At 34.8% G+C, this 12,918-nt stretch overlaps 2 protein-coding genes and 1 long non-coding RNA gene across 3 annotated transcripts; 2 read left to right on the top strand and 1 right to left on the bottom strand.

Annotated features, from left to right (window-relative positions):
* Positions 1 to 2,507: 2,507 nt before the first annotated feature.
* LOC130969298 (uncharacterized) lies at positions 2,508 to 3,585 on the bottom strand. Its single transcript, XM_057894960.1, has 3 exons — positions 3,432 to 3,585; positions 3,156 to 3,323; positions 2,508 to 2,910 (listed from the first exon to the last, which is right to left on the bottom strand). Exons 1-3 carry the CDS (start codon positions 3,507 to 3,509, stop codon positions 2,689 to 2,691), a joined length of 468 nt encoding a protein of 155 aa, XP_057750943.1. The 5' UTR covers positions 3,510 to 3,585; the 3' UTR covers positions 2,508 to 2,688.
* A 326-nt stretch (positions 3,586 to 3,911) lies between these two features.
* Positions 3,912 to 4,590, top strand: LOC130969333 (uncharacterized). Its single transcript, XM_057895006.1, has 3 exons — positions 3,912 to 3,928; positions 4,141 to 4,369; positions 4,467 to 4,590. Exons 1-3 carry the CDS (start codon positions 3,912 to 3,914, stop codon positions 4,587 to 4,589), a joined length of 369 nt encoding a protein of 122 aa, XP_057750989.1. The 3' UTR covers position 4,590.
* Positions 4,591 to 6,710: 2,120 nt separating this feature from the next.
* Positions 6,711 to 12,808, top strand: LOC130969300 (uncharacterized). Its single transcript, XR_009081839.1, has 3 exons — positions 6,711 to 8,306; positions 8,404 to 12,045; positions 12,326 to 12,808. It is a non-coding gene; the product is annotated as an uncharacterized LOC130969300 (long non-coding RNA).
* The last annotated feature ends 110 nt before the right edge of the window (positions 12,809 to 12,918 follow it).

Here is a 12,918-nt window from a genome sequence, read left to right as displayed (position 1 = left end):
TTTCTCTTTTTAGAGTCTCCCTCTCGTAGGGTGTTTGTTTTACTGTTTTACCATTCAACTCTGCTGTAGATTTGAACAAAATTTTGTCAATGATATCCAAATGACAAACTATGAGTGGGATATGACGTTTTTAAGAAAAAAAATTTTAAGACTAAAAAATGCTTAGTATAACAGACAAGACGGCTAGAAATAATAATTTGTTGTGGTAATTTTTTTTATTGAGATTTATTATTACTCAATAGCAAAATTATAAGTGTGATATAACTTTCTAGACTTTAAATCAAAGTTATTTGAACCAAGATATACCTTATTTCAAGTTTTAGGACTGTAAAGATAGGGGAGGGTGAAAATTTAATCACTTATAGTAAATAATCTTAATACTAAGTTGAAAATCTGCATTTATTACCGCTTACTTAGTTTAGAATTTTCTTATGGTTTATTTGGAGCTAGTTTATTTTAATGGTTATAATTTTCAATTTTTTATGTGTTTGATTAACATAAGTTTAAACTTTGATTTAAGTCTTGGAATTTGATCATGGTTGGATTTGAATTATGATTTAGTGCAAGTTTGATTATAATTTGGAATAAATATCTATCTATTTTTTTATTATATAAAAATTGATACAAATTTATTTTATATAGAATAAGTTTATTTGCAGCAAGATACATTTGCATAATATAATCAAATTCAAAGTTTTTACATTGAGAAAACTATAAGACACAAGCTTGTACATTTTTTCCTAGTCCTTTACCTCTCCTATCATGGCTAGTTGTCATCACAGGGAGTTCTGTGGTAGCTTCTGCAACCATAACCAAGAGAAGGAGACTTCCACTCAATAATCATGAAGAAAGTTTTGAAGAAGGAAAAACTATGGGTCTTCTGAAGTTTGATAAACCTTAGCTTTTGAAGATTTTGGTGTTTTCAAAGGTGATGAACTTTGTTAAATTTTATTATAAATTTATAATCTCACTGGGATAGTGGGATGACAAAGAAGTGGTTGCATTGATTTTTATAATGAAAAATGAAAAAAGAAAAAAAAGTTTGTGTTTTTCTTTCTCCATTTCTTCACCAATCTTATTTTGCTATTGTAAAGACAAAGATCAGATCTTTGTCTCAATGTTTTGGATTTTCCCCTTTTCTAGTTGGGACCTCTTCTTTTGCCTACAAATTTTTTATATCCTTGCCTTTCTTGGCTTGGTCATCAAAATCAAAAAATTGTGAAATAAACAAGATTTCCATGTCAATTATTATGCTTTGATCCATAAGATTTTTGGTAGCTATAAATATAACATTATCTTTAAGTTGGTCTGATCAGCATTAAATGATACAATAATCATGGATTTTTTTTTACAGCATAAAAATGAAGAAAAAAATTATTGCTAACTTGTTAGTTCTTCAAATCACTTTTGTCCAGCCAAATAGTCAAGTTCAGCATAGCAGATTAGAAAATAACCTTAACGATTTATTCACTAGTTAAACAAACTATTATATTCCAATTTCTCACAGCAACTTGAGCATTGGAACGAAAGCAAGTTGAATTTAGAATGGTTTCTATTATTAATATCATTAGATTAAGACCCACGCATTGTTGGAAAAACTAAATTACTTATATAATATAAATTTAAAAGTGTTGTATTATTTAAAAATTAATTAGATAATATATAAATCAATATTAAATGTAAATTCGTTTGTAAAAAATATTTGTAACTTATATATAATTATTCAAAAAGAAAAAACAAAGGAACTATACCACAATAATAAAATCTTGTGAAGTTACTCTCTTTCATAAAAATTGATTTGTGTCTTTTAGTATCTTTCTATAATAAAAAACTTTTTTATATACTTTATCATATAATATAATTAATTTTAAGATGATAGATTCCTCTTCATTTATTGATGTGAATGTTTTTCCAAAATAAATCATATAGACTTTGAAAAACAAATTATATTTGTTTGCTGGTATTTTTCAATAGATAGTGATTTATAGTGTAATTTTGAGAAAATAGCCTTGGAAACAGCAACCAATGCACCATCTTCAAATCCCTCCTTAACATCATCACCAACTTCAACATCCTTGCCACTATCATTAGCACGCGTCTTATTATTACCACCAACTTCAACAGCTTCGGCATTGTTATTTACCTTATCAATCCCATCCTTTGCGCCACTAAAATCATCTTCCAACTTTCTCTTTAGTAGAGACCTAGTAAACCTCCTAAATGGCTTCTTCAAGAAACAACAGAACCCTTCATTCATTTTACATTCGTTCATTGCTCAAATTCTACCAATGGTTGAGCAATTATTTGGCATGTTTTCATAAATTCCACTAGAAATATTACTCATTTAATTGTTTGCGAATGGAAAACTTATTCAAGGTATACAATACATAATAACTCTGTATTGTTATATGATGATAATCCAGGACTAAAAATAATAAACTAGCTAGAGAAAATAGTTTGGATGTAATTGATCTAGGACTCTAGGGTATGAAACAAATGGAAAGCTATTTCAGGAATGAATTCACATATACGTATGTAACCAAAGCACATCAAAGTTATACCAGAATACATGAGAGCATGTGAGGTGAATGAGTTGTAAATTTTATTAGATGGATGCATTATCGAAGTATTAACAATAGAGTAGGCATGAGTAACAAAAAGTGCAGACATTTAACATAATAACACACTTTAGGAGGCTTCTCCTTTGGAGTCTTGTTGGAATGGCCTTGACGACGGGGCGGTAAACTGGTCCCTCGTAGTTCTTCTTCGGGATTCCTCGTCAAATAGCCCGAGGACAATCAGTTCTGATCGTAGTTTCGTCACATTTACTGCAAGCTCTATTTCTCGACGAGGAGGGTAGAGAATTTCGGGCCCCCGCACCTCATCTTTCCCTTTCCCAGAAATCTCAGACTCCACCGATGCAGTAAAGTAAAATTATTAGGTTATTTATTCAAGTTGTATAAAATAATATAATATAAAAAAATATTTATAAGTACTAAAAAAATTATAATAATAAAGATTTAATTTTCTACAATAATTTTATTCAGATATACTAATTGATCTTAATCATATTCTAACAGGTTATATGTTAGGGCTATTCAATTAACAGCACCGTAATCAAATTGAAAGGAAAATTATTCATCGTATAAGCTTACCTTATTTGGAGTGTTGTTGGAATGGCCTTCAAAGACTCCTCGTTTTTTGTGCGCACGTTCTGGTCTTCGACGACGGAAAGGCCCACCCCTTCTTCTTAGGACTTCCTCATAAAGTTGCCGCAGCTCATCTTTCACTTTCTCAGAAATCTCAGACTCCATCGATGCCATCTTCGTCACAGTAAGTAAAATAAGATTAGGTTATATGTTAGGGCTATTCAATTAGCAGCATCGTAATCAAATTGAAAAAAAATATATATATTCATCGTATAAGCTTACCTTATTGTCGTCGTCAGTATCATCGAGAGGCAGTGACTTCTCTTCCTCCTTCCTACCATTCTCATTCTCAGAAGCCATTTTGATTAGTCAGTTAACAAATGACACCGCCAATTCTATATAAACAACGCAATTTTGGGCTTTTGGGCTCTTAACTTAGCGCATGTCTTTCTAGTTTCCACTCAATTTCTCTCTTATACTCACTCCTTTAACTATAACAAATTAATTACAATAATTATTTAATTTGGCTAAAATAAATAAAGAAATTTTTTGTTTTCTGTATTTTGATCAATAATTTTTAAAAATATTATATTTAATTATTTATTTGACTCCAGTAACTATAACTAATTAATTACAATAATTATTTTACTTGACTGAAATAAATAAGTAAACAAATTATCTCTCTTGCTATATAAAGCTTTGTATAAATTGATTATTATTGTGTAGTCTATGAAATGAAATGGTGTTACATGATTGCTAACAATGAATTGCACTTTCATGTAATCTGATTATTGTCTTTTTTATTAGGGTTAAGTAAAATTTTAATCCTACAGTATTGGCCAAAAATCAAAAGCATCCTTAATTTTTTTTTGCGTTTAAAATTATTTTTAAATTTTGTTTTAAAATTACTTTTAAATTTTGTTTCTTGGGGAAGCCATTTAGGTGGTTTACTAAGTCTCTACTAAAGAGAAAGTTTGGAAGATGATGTTAGTGGCGCAAAGGATGGGAATGATAAGGTAAATAACAATGCCGAAGCTGTTGCAGTTGGTGGTAATAATAAGGAGCGTGCTAATGATGGTGGCAAGGATGTTGATGTTGAAGATGGTGCATTGGTTGCTGTTTCCAAGGCTAGTACTAAGAGGTTCCCAACAAGTCTGAAGGAGCTTCTATCCACGGGGATTCTTGAGGGTTTGGCTGTGAATTATGCTCAGAGTGTAAAGGTGTTGGCTGATTTTCCTTCTTATTGTGTAGGCTCTCTTCTTGAGATATGAATATTGCTGTTGAAAATGCGAGTGTCTAAATTTGAGAAATTTGCAGGCTGGAGAAGCAGAGCTTTGCGGAGTGATTAATGGCGATGGGATTGTGTGCCATTGTGAAATTTGCCATGGTGTTGAGGTAAGTAAAATGAAGATGCATTTAGACGAGTTAATTCCCACTTAAAAGCCACCAAGCCTCAACTCTAAATCACTTTCCTGATTTAGCATGGTAGTTGGAAGGTAGTTATACCTGAGCTGCTATGTAAGGCTTTAGTGTGTATACAGTTCTTGCTTGCTAGAGAATGTGTAGTTCTGTAAACTCTGCTGATTTCTACCTTTTGTGGATTCATATTGAGTTATTGACATATTCAATAAAATAGCTTAGGAAGTTAGCTTGTTGCTTGTTACACTACAGATTTTAATTTTACTATCAAGATTAATGGTTTTTCTCTTTCAGTTGATCATATGTAAATAGTGTAGAGTTTGCCAAAACTTAGAAGATATTACCCTTACTTATAAAATGATATTTTCTTACAGAACATTGCAAAGTAAACAGGAATCAACATGTTGAGAAAAAGGAAATATTACAAGGTACAAACAAAAACAAGATAGATCAAAGTATCAAACACCCATATATGGGAAGCCAAACAAACCATCCACCACACTTTTAAAAAAATAAACTCAAGTGTGTGGTTTTACTGTTTTACCCTTCATCAGGAGTTCAGGTCTCTCAATAATCTGTGGTTAGAAGCTGCTCATGAGTGTTTTGGTTGATTAAGAAAAGCTCATAGACAAGTGCAGCAATTCCTGCACCAATAAATGGGCCAACCCAATAGACCCAGTGGTTGGCCCAGGTCCAGCTAACAACAGCAGGCCCAAATGACACTGCTGGGTTCATGGATGCACCATCAAAGGCACCACCAGCCAAGATGTTTGCACCAACAATGAAGCCAATTGCAATTGGTGCAATTATTCCAATGTTACCCTTCTTTGGGTCCACTGCAGTTGCATACACTGTGTACACCAACCCAAAGGTCATCACTATCTCAAAGACTAATGCATTTGCTGCTCCAGCCCTAGATGAAAGTGCAAATGCAGATGTTTCCTGCAAACTGCCCTAGCCTCCACCAAAGAAAGCAAACCTTAGTCTCCACCAATCGTTTGTCACCGTCTGTCGGAGTGATAGACTGCTGCCGCCGTCCGGCGCACGCAAGAACTTCCGTCTTCGTGCTACCGGGCCTTTCGCCGGATCCTCCGCGTCGTCTGCTCGCATCTCGCCTCCCTCCGCCAGTGAGTGCTCGAGCTGTGCGTGTTGGTTGCTGCTCGTCGTCCGTGGTTGTCTCTGCTCGATTCGTCTCAGTCACACTGCTGGCATGTCGTGGTTCGTCTGTCTCGTCGCCGGCGGCAGAAGCAACTCGTGGGGTTGTCTCTTGCTTCGTCGCCTTCCGTGGGGTGGTCGCCGACTCGCCGTCGACCGTTGGTGAGTCCCTGCTCCATCGCTTCCCTGTTCTCTCTTTTCCAGATTTCCCTTCTCCCTGTATTTTTGCATGTTGCTGACTTGCTAATCAATAAATTTGCCTTGTTTCTGATCTAAATGTTGCTGTAAATCGTGACTTAACTAGGATTTGTTAAATTTGTTGCTGCAACTTGAATTTGTTGCTTTCCAGTCACAGAACCAGAACAGAATGCTCAGTCAGTGTTTGGTTGATTTGCTTTGTCACTGATTGTATTTGATGATAAATTTTAAATTGATAACTCTATTACTGCTTTACTGCCTGTTTCTGTAGTTAAATTTTATTAAAGTTTCTTGAATTTGCATTGCCCATGTTACCGATTCACTGTTCCTTCAGTGCTTTTTGTTGTTAATCATTGTGATGAGCTTTGTTAAAATTGGGTTGAAAACCGATAATCATTTTTCATTTTTCATTGTTCTAACTTCTGTTTTTATTAAAAAATTTGCAATTGGTGATCTTTTAATTTATTAAATGCTTCATGTTTTTAATTTCACTCTGCTTCTAGGCTTTGAAATCAGTTTATGATAACTGTGATGCAATTGTTTAGTTGGATAACTGATGTAATTATTGAGTTCCAGAGATTGAGTTTTTCTGTTGTCATTATTAGTAAGACATGGATAGTTTAGAATTTTCTATTTCTTTCCCTTACTTCTGAAGTTCGTTATTTCAGAATGTTCAGTGTTGGCTTCAACTTTCAAATGGGAATCGGGAGCTGGTGAAGATAATAAAATCTTCTGGAACTGAGTCTGCTGTTTCATTGCCTGATGGAAAAGTAAGATATGATCTAGAATACGACAGTACACAGTGATGTTTGTTCCATCTAGCTGGACTCAGTGAGACAACTGGGAAATGCTCTTTTTTGGTCTGATTAACTAACTTCAATATTTAACCTTGTTAATCATAGGTTTTAAAGGTACACGATGAAAGCTTAGTATCAGCAAACCCTGATATTCTTGATGGAGTGGATGACCTCATGCAACTTAGTTATTTAAACGAAGCTTCAGTCTTATACAACTTACAATATAGATACAACCAGAATATGATCTATGTAAGTCTTTATATTGCTGATTTTTTTCCCTCATCAATTTGCTTTCTTATCATAAGTCATAACAGCTTTATGGGCATATCTTTTACAATTCAGACAAAAGCAGGGCCTGTTTTGGTTGCCATAAATCCTTTCAAGAAAGTTTCTCTGTATGGTAATGATTATATTGAAGCCTACTAGCGTAAAAGAATTAAAAGGGCCTATTTTGTTTTACTTTTTGACTCAGCTACATTAAGGCAATATTCTCTATCTTTAACTTGTGCATTGCAATTCAATCCAGCTATTTTTAATGGAAGTATAACTATGTTAATTGTCAACAAATTTGCAGCAAGTTTTTGCATATTTTGATGATTAATTACATTTAGTTGGTGAAATTTTATGTAGGGTTTTAAATTTGAAAGATATTTTAGGATGTTTATTTATAATTTATTTATTATTTTATTATGGAACGGTTTTTCCGATTGAATCACGGTTAGACAATAAACTAGTGAACTAGTGACTAGAGCAGTCGATGACCGGTCCGGTTTTCAGAACTTTGCTTTTTCCTTTTCTATTCATCAACCAAGTTCCCTAATTTAGCAATTTCTAGAAAACCTAATTTGCTTGCCAAGCTTTTAATTTTATGATTCCTGCTCAGATAAGGTCAACGGGAGTAGGAAGAGCTACTAGTTTCGATAAGGTTTGAACTTTATGATTTCTTTGTTTAGGGTCTTAGCTCATACTCCAATTAGATTTCAGGGGCTGTGGTGAACTTGATACTGTAGTGTGTGTGTGCGCATCCATGGCGAACTGTGCGGATTCGGAGCAGTTCGTGCTGCTGTCTAGTATCCGGACGGGTCTCGAGAGAGTTTGCATTCGCCATGAAAGCTCAGTCCGAGATCTGTGGGTCAGTGGGCCAGACCAGGGCCTCCAAGAACGGGAATGCAGTTCAGGTCGTGAAAAGCCCTGTCGAAAAGAGGTCCAGGAAGTTAAGTTCCGGGGAAGGGAACAAGAGCGAGCCGAAAAGTGGGGACTTGAATTGTGAGGTGGTGAAAAGTGAAGATGGTGGTGGTGGAGGTGACATTAAGAGTGAGCCATTTAGGAGGTTTACAAGGTCTCTACCAAAGAGAAAGTTGGAAGATGATGTTAGTGGCGCAAAGGATGGGAATGATACAGTAAATAACAATGCCGAAGCTGTTGAAGTTGGTGGTAATAATAAGCGTGCTAATGATAGTGGCAAGGATGTTGAAGTTGGTGATGATGTCAAGGAGGGATTTGAAGATGGTGCCCAACAAGTCTGAAGGAGCTTCTAGCGATGAGGATTCTTGAATGTTTGGTAGTGAATTATGCTCAGAGTGTGAAGGTATTGACTGATTTTCCTTCTTATTGTGTAGGCTCTCTTCTTGAGATATGAGTATCGCTGTTGAAAATGTGAGTGTCTAAATTTGAGAAATTTGCAGGCTGGAGAAGCAGAGCTTCGGGAAGTGATTATGGGATTGTGTGCCATTGTGAAGATTGCCATGGTGTTGAGGTAAGTAAAATGAAGATGCATTTAGACGAGTTAATTCCCACTTAAAATCCACCAAGCCTCAACTCCAAATCACTTTCCTGATTTAACATGTTAGTTGGAAGGTATTTATACCTGAGCTACTATATAAGGCTTTAGTTGAAATAGATTGTTTTATTTTTTACCGTGATACCAATTTTCTTTTTCAGCTAGTCATCATTATTGTTATGATGATAATCATAACAATTGCTTTTTAATGGTTATTGCAAATAGTCAATCAGTTGATTTTATTTCATGTGACGGACTGCTTATGATTAGCCATATACATGGTTTTATGATTGGTTCTGGTTTCTGATGCTCAATTATTAAGATGGGGAGAAAGAAAATTACCTTTGGCATTCTAAGTACGTCTTTGATTCTCCACTTTGGCTGAAAGCCAATCCCCAGAAATCTGATGCTCACTTCCTCAGTCAGCAACAATGAACTAATACAGAGCAGATTTAAATGCACAGCAGAGGGAGAAGGAGAAGAGAGTAGACGCATTGCATAGTGCTTACCTGCAACTAATGCCGCCACAACAGCAACGTACAGGAGAGAAGACAGCCACAACTTCACCAAGCCATCCATATAACTCCAAAAAAAAATATCTGGCTTAGTACCCAACACACAAATGTACAATACTAAAGTATAATAATAAGTTGCTTGACAATAAGAAATACACATTTTGACCGACCCTACTTGGATGTGGAAGAATCACTCAATGCAATTCACATTTCATCACCACTTATTTCTTCTAGTTTCAACCGTCATCACCACTTCCTTCTTCCAATAACTTCTTTCACCTCCTTTTGTTTCATTAATGGAGTTGTCTTCATCTCCTAATCCTTCCCTTTTCTAAGAATGTTTTTTCTTAGAAATTTAGTAAGGTTACATTTCTTACCTCTTCTATTTTATCTATTCACACCTCAGTTCACGTTCTACCACCAAAAATGGTTTTTCAATGTCAATAATTTGTGATTGTGATGCATGCAAGACTTTTAAGAATAATTCTTTATCGCCGTTGCAACTGGAGAAGGACATGTTCTTACAAGGTTCACGGTGAGACATGATTTTGAATTTAATGAGATAAAAGCTTTAGTGGAAAGGGGAAGTAATGGGGACTCAATAAATCTCCACAAGGACTTCTAACCTACAAACAAAAACTCTAGAGTTAGTTATTGTAATGATCCATAATGTAACTGCCTAGGTATTGATTGCAAATTATGTATACTTGGAAGTGTCCATTGCAGTTCCAACAAGAATATTTAGGAGGCATATTTACATAAGGCTTTCTTGCGAGGGACAAAGTTTGGATTAAAACAATGGTCACGGTACTCTTTTGAAACTACGAGAAATCATCTTTGGCTGTAAGTTGGACTACATATGCAAGGTGAAAGTTAGAGGAATAATTGCAGGTTCCTTCATCTTCGTCAAATAGCTTGGCCTAGAAAGATTTTCGCATTGCATTTCTTCCGTAGGAAAAACAGTTATCTTAAAGATTTGGTTTGGTTCGCATGCCATTATAGCATGTTTCACCTTGGTATCACGGCGTCATCAATTTTATTACATTAATGTTAAGTGTATTACCATGGGAAATACTATACTAGATATGCCAAAGAGAACTTTTGAATTAAAACCTAAAGATAAAAGAAATTTTATTGTAGATATTCGAACTAAGTTCACATGGTTCGTATCGCCGGTCTATAATCTCCTGGTAGCTTGATTCTAAATGATTGTGCTATGTGAAGTCCAAAGATGCAATAAGGAAAACTCCTACGATAAAATTTCACTCCAAATGTTATTGTGCATTTGGATTCGTTTAAGTTTTTCATATGGAGTGATTTTGATGTGTTTACCTTTCACGAAGACAACTGAAGAAGATGGTATTTCAATATTTGGTAATATCCAAATAACAAACTATGAAGTGGGATAGGACGTTCTCAAAGAAATTTACTTTAAGGCTAAAGAATGTTCAGTGTAGCATACAAGACGGTTAAAAATAGCAATCAATCATTATTATCTGATTGCTATTTCTAACCGTCTTGTCATATCCCACTTCATAGTTTATCATTTAGATATTACCAAAGATTGAAGTACCATCTTCTTTAGTTATTTTCATGAAAGCTAAACATATCCAAATCTCCCTGTATGAAAATTCTATCCAAGTCTAAATGCACGACATTTGGAGAAAAATGAAATTTCAAAGTAGGAACCTTTCTTATTACATCGCATAGTTCAATAATTGAGAATCAAACTTTAAGGCAAATTCCATTGTATGTTCACGCACCTCTTTTACTGGAGGTCATAGGCGGGGATATCAACTATGTGAATTTAGTGACAGTGTTTACAATAGAATTCCTTACACTAAGTTTTAATTTAAAAGTTCTCTTCGGCATATTTAGTATAATATTTTCCACGGTAATACGCTTAACATTAATGTAATATAATGGATGACGTTGTGATACTAGGTTGAAACGTGCTGGGAACTCTGTTCTATGCAAACCAAATCTTTAAGATACCTGTTTTCCTAGGGAAGAAATGTAATACGAAAATTTTTCAATGCCAAGCTGTTTGACGAAAGAGAAGGAACCTGATTCAACCCAATTGTACAATCCAATAGTTATAGCCAAAGATAATTTTTCCTAGTTCAGCCCTATTGTTTTAATCCAAATTTTGTCACTCAAAAGAAAGTTTCTGTAAATGTATCTCCCAAATATATTCTTGTTGGAACCTACAATGGACACTTTCAAGTATGCATAATTTGCAATCAATATCTAGGCGATGACACTGTGGATCATTGCAATAAGGAACTTGTATTTTTGCAAGTTAGAAGCTTTTGTGAGGATTTAGTGAGTTCCCACACTATATCACTTCCAGTGTCCACTAAAGCTTCTATCTCAAGCTTCTATCTCAGCAAATTCAAAATCTTGTCCCAACGTGAATCTTGTAAGAACATCTCCTTCGTTCAGTTTAGTTATGGCACGGGTGGATTTGGATTTATTGCTCCAGTTGTGCAGCGATAAAAGAATGCTTCTTAGAAGTCTTGCATGCATCGCAATCACAAATTAATGGACATTAAAAAGCCATTTTTAGTGGTGGTGGTGGTGATAGTAACAAAAGAGGTGAGAAATATAACCTCGCTAAATTTCTAAGAAAAAACATTATTGGGAGGGGAAGGATTAGGAGAGAAAGACAACTCCATTAATGAAACAAAATGGTGAAAGAAGTAATTAGAAGGAGGGAGTGGGATGACGGTTGGAACTAGAAGAAAGAGGTGGTGATGAAGTGTGAATTGCATTGAGTAATTCTTCTTCCTTAAGGTGAGATCGGTCAAAATGTGTATTTCTTTATTGTCAAGCAATTTATTATTATACTTTAGTGGGAGAACCTAGGTGCTATCTCTCCGCCTCTCGACTATCCTTCTCCTCTCGCTCTCACCGAAGTAACCTGCGTGGGTGGCTGGGTGGCTTGGTGACGCTGCGGCTGTCTTCTCCTCTCTTGTACGTTACTTTCTGCATTTTCAGGCCTCCGATTTAGCTACTATGATTTCCTGAAGGTATGTTTTTCATTTGTTTAGATATGTCAAGAATTATCTACTCTTGTAACTAGTTAAGTTATGGCTATTATCCCTTCAAAAGAAAGAAGAGAAGAAAAAAATACAAAGGTAACTGATATGATATGTTTCCTATAAATGGAGCTGGTACTTTAATTTGCATTAAATAGAAATTAGAAAGAGTGGTTATATGATAAATGGCCTGACTTATTCCTTGCTAAATATATTTTGTGCGTAATTATCTTTGTGAAGTGTTAATTTATGATCCATTTCTTTGAATCAGGTTGAACTTATCATTTATCCATTCCTTTGGCTCAAACTTTATCTGCATTTGTTCAAGCAGCGATGTTCAAAACTCTTTAAGTGCCAAGATAAGAAAAGAGCATGAGGAGCCATTGATCTTGGTTGTTATTGGCACCTTGTTGAACTTCTGAATATGTATTATTAGTTCCATATACTGATATACACACATTCAATCAAGCTGAGATAATAACTTTCTTTAATGGGGGCGCTGCAGACACTGATTTGTATTTGCATATACGAATCTTTTTCTGACTTACAGACATTGTAATGATGCTAGCTAATGCAGTTCTTGCATGCTAGAGAATGTGTAGTTCTGTAAACTCTGCTGATTTCTACCTTTTGTGGATTCATATTGAGTTATTGACATATTCAATAAAATAGCTTAGAAAGTTAACTTGTTCAAACTAGTTCACTCCTTTGGAAGAATGTGTATGTTGTTGCTTGTTAAACTACAGATTTTAGTGTCAAGATTAATGGTTTTTATCCAATGATTTTAGTATCAAGATTAATGGTTTTTCTCTTTAAGTTGATCATATGTAAATAGTGTAGAGTTTGACTAAAATGATATTTTCT

The sequence above is a fragment of the Arachis stenosperma genome, chromosome 3 (genome assembly GCF_014773155.1).
Source record: "Arachis stenosperma cultivar V10309 chromosome 3, arast.V10309.gnm1.PFL2, whole genome shotgun sequence".
NCBI classification, from domain to species: domain Eukaryota; kingdom Viridiplantae; phylum Streptophyta; class Magnoliopsida; order Fabales; family Fabaceae; genus Arachis; species Arachis stenosperma.
This window is presented reverse-complemented; position numbering and strand designations above follow the sequence as displayed.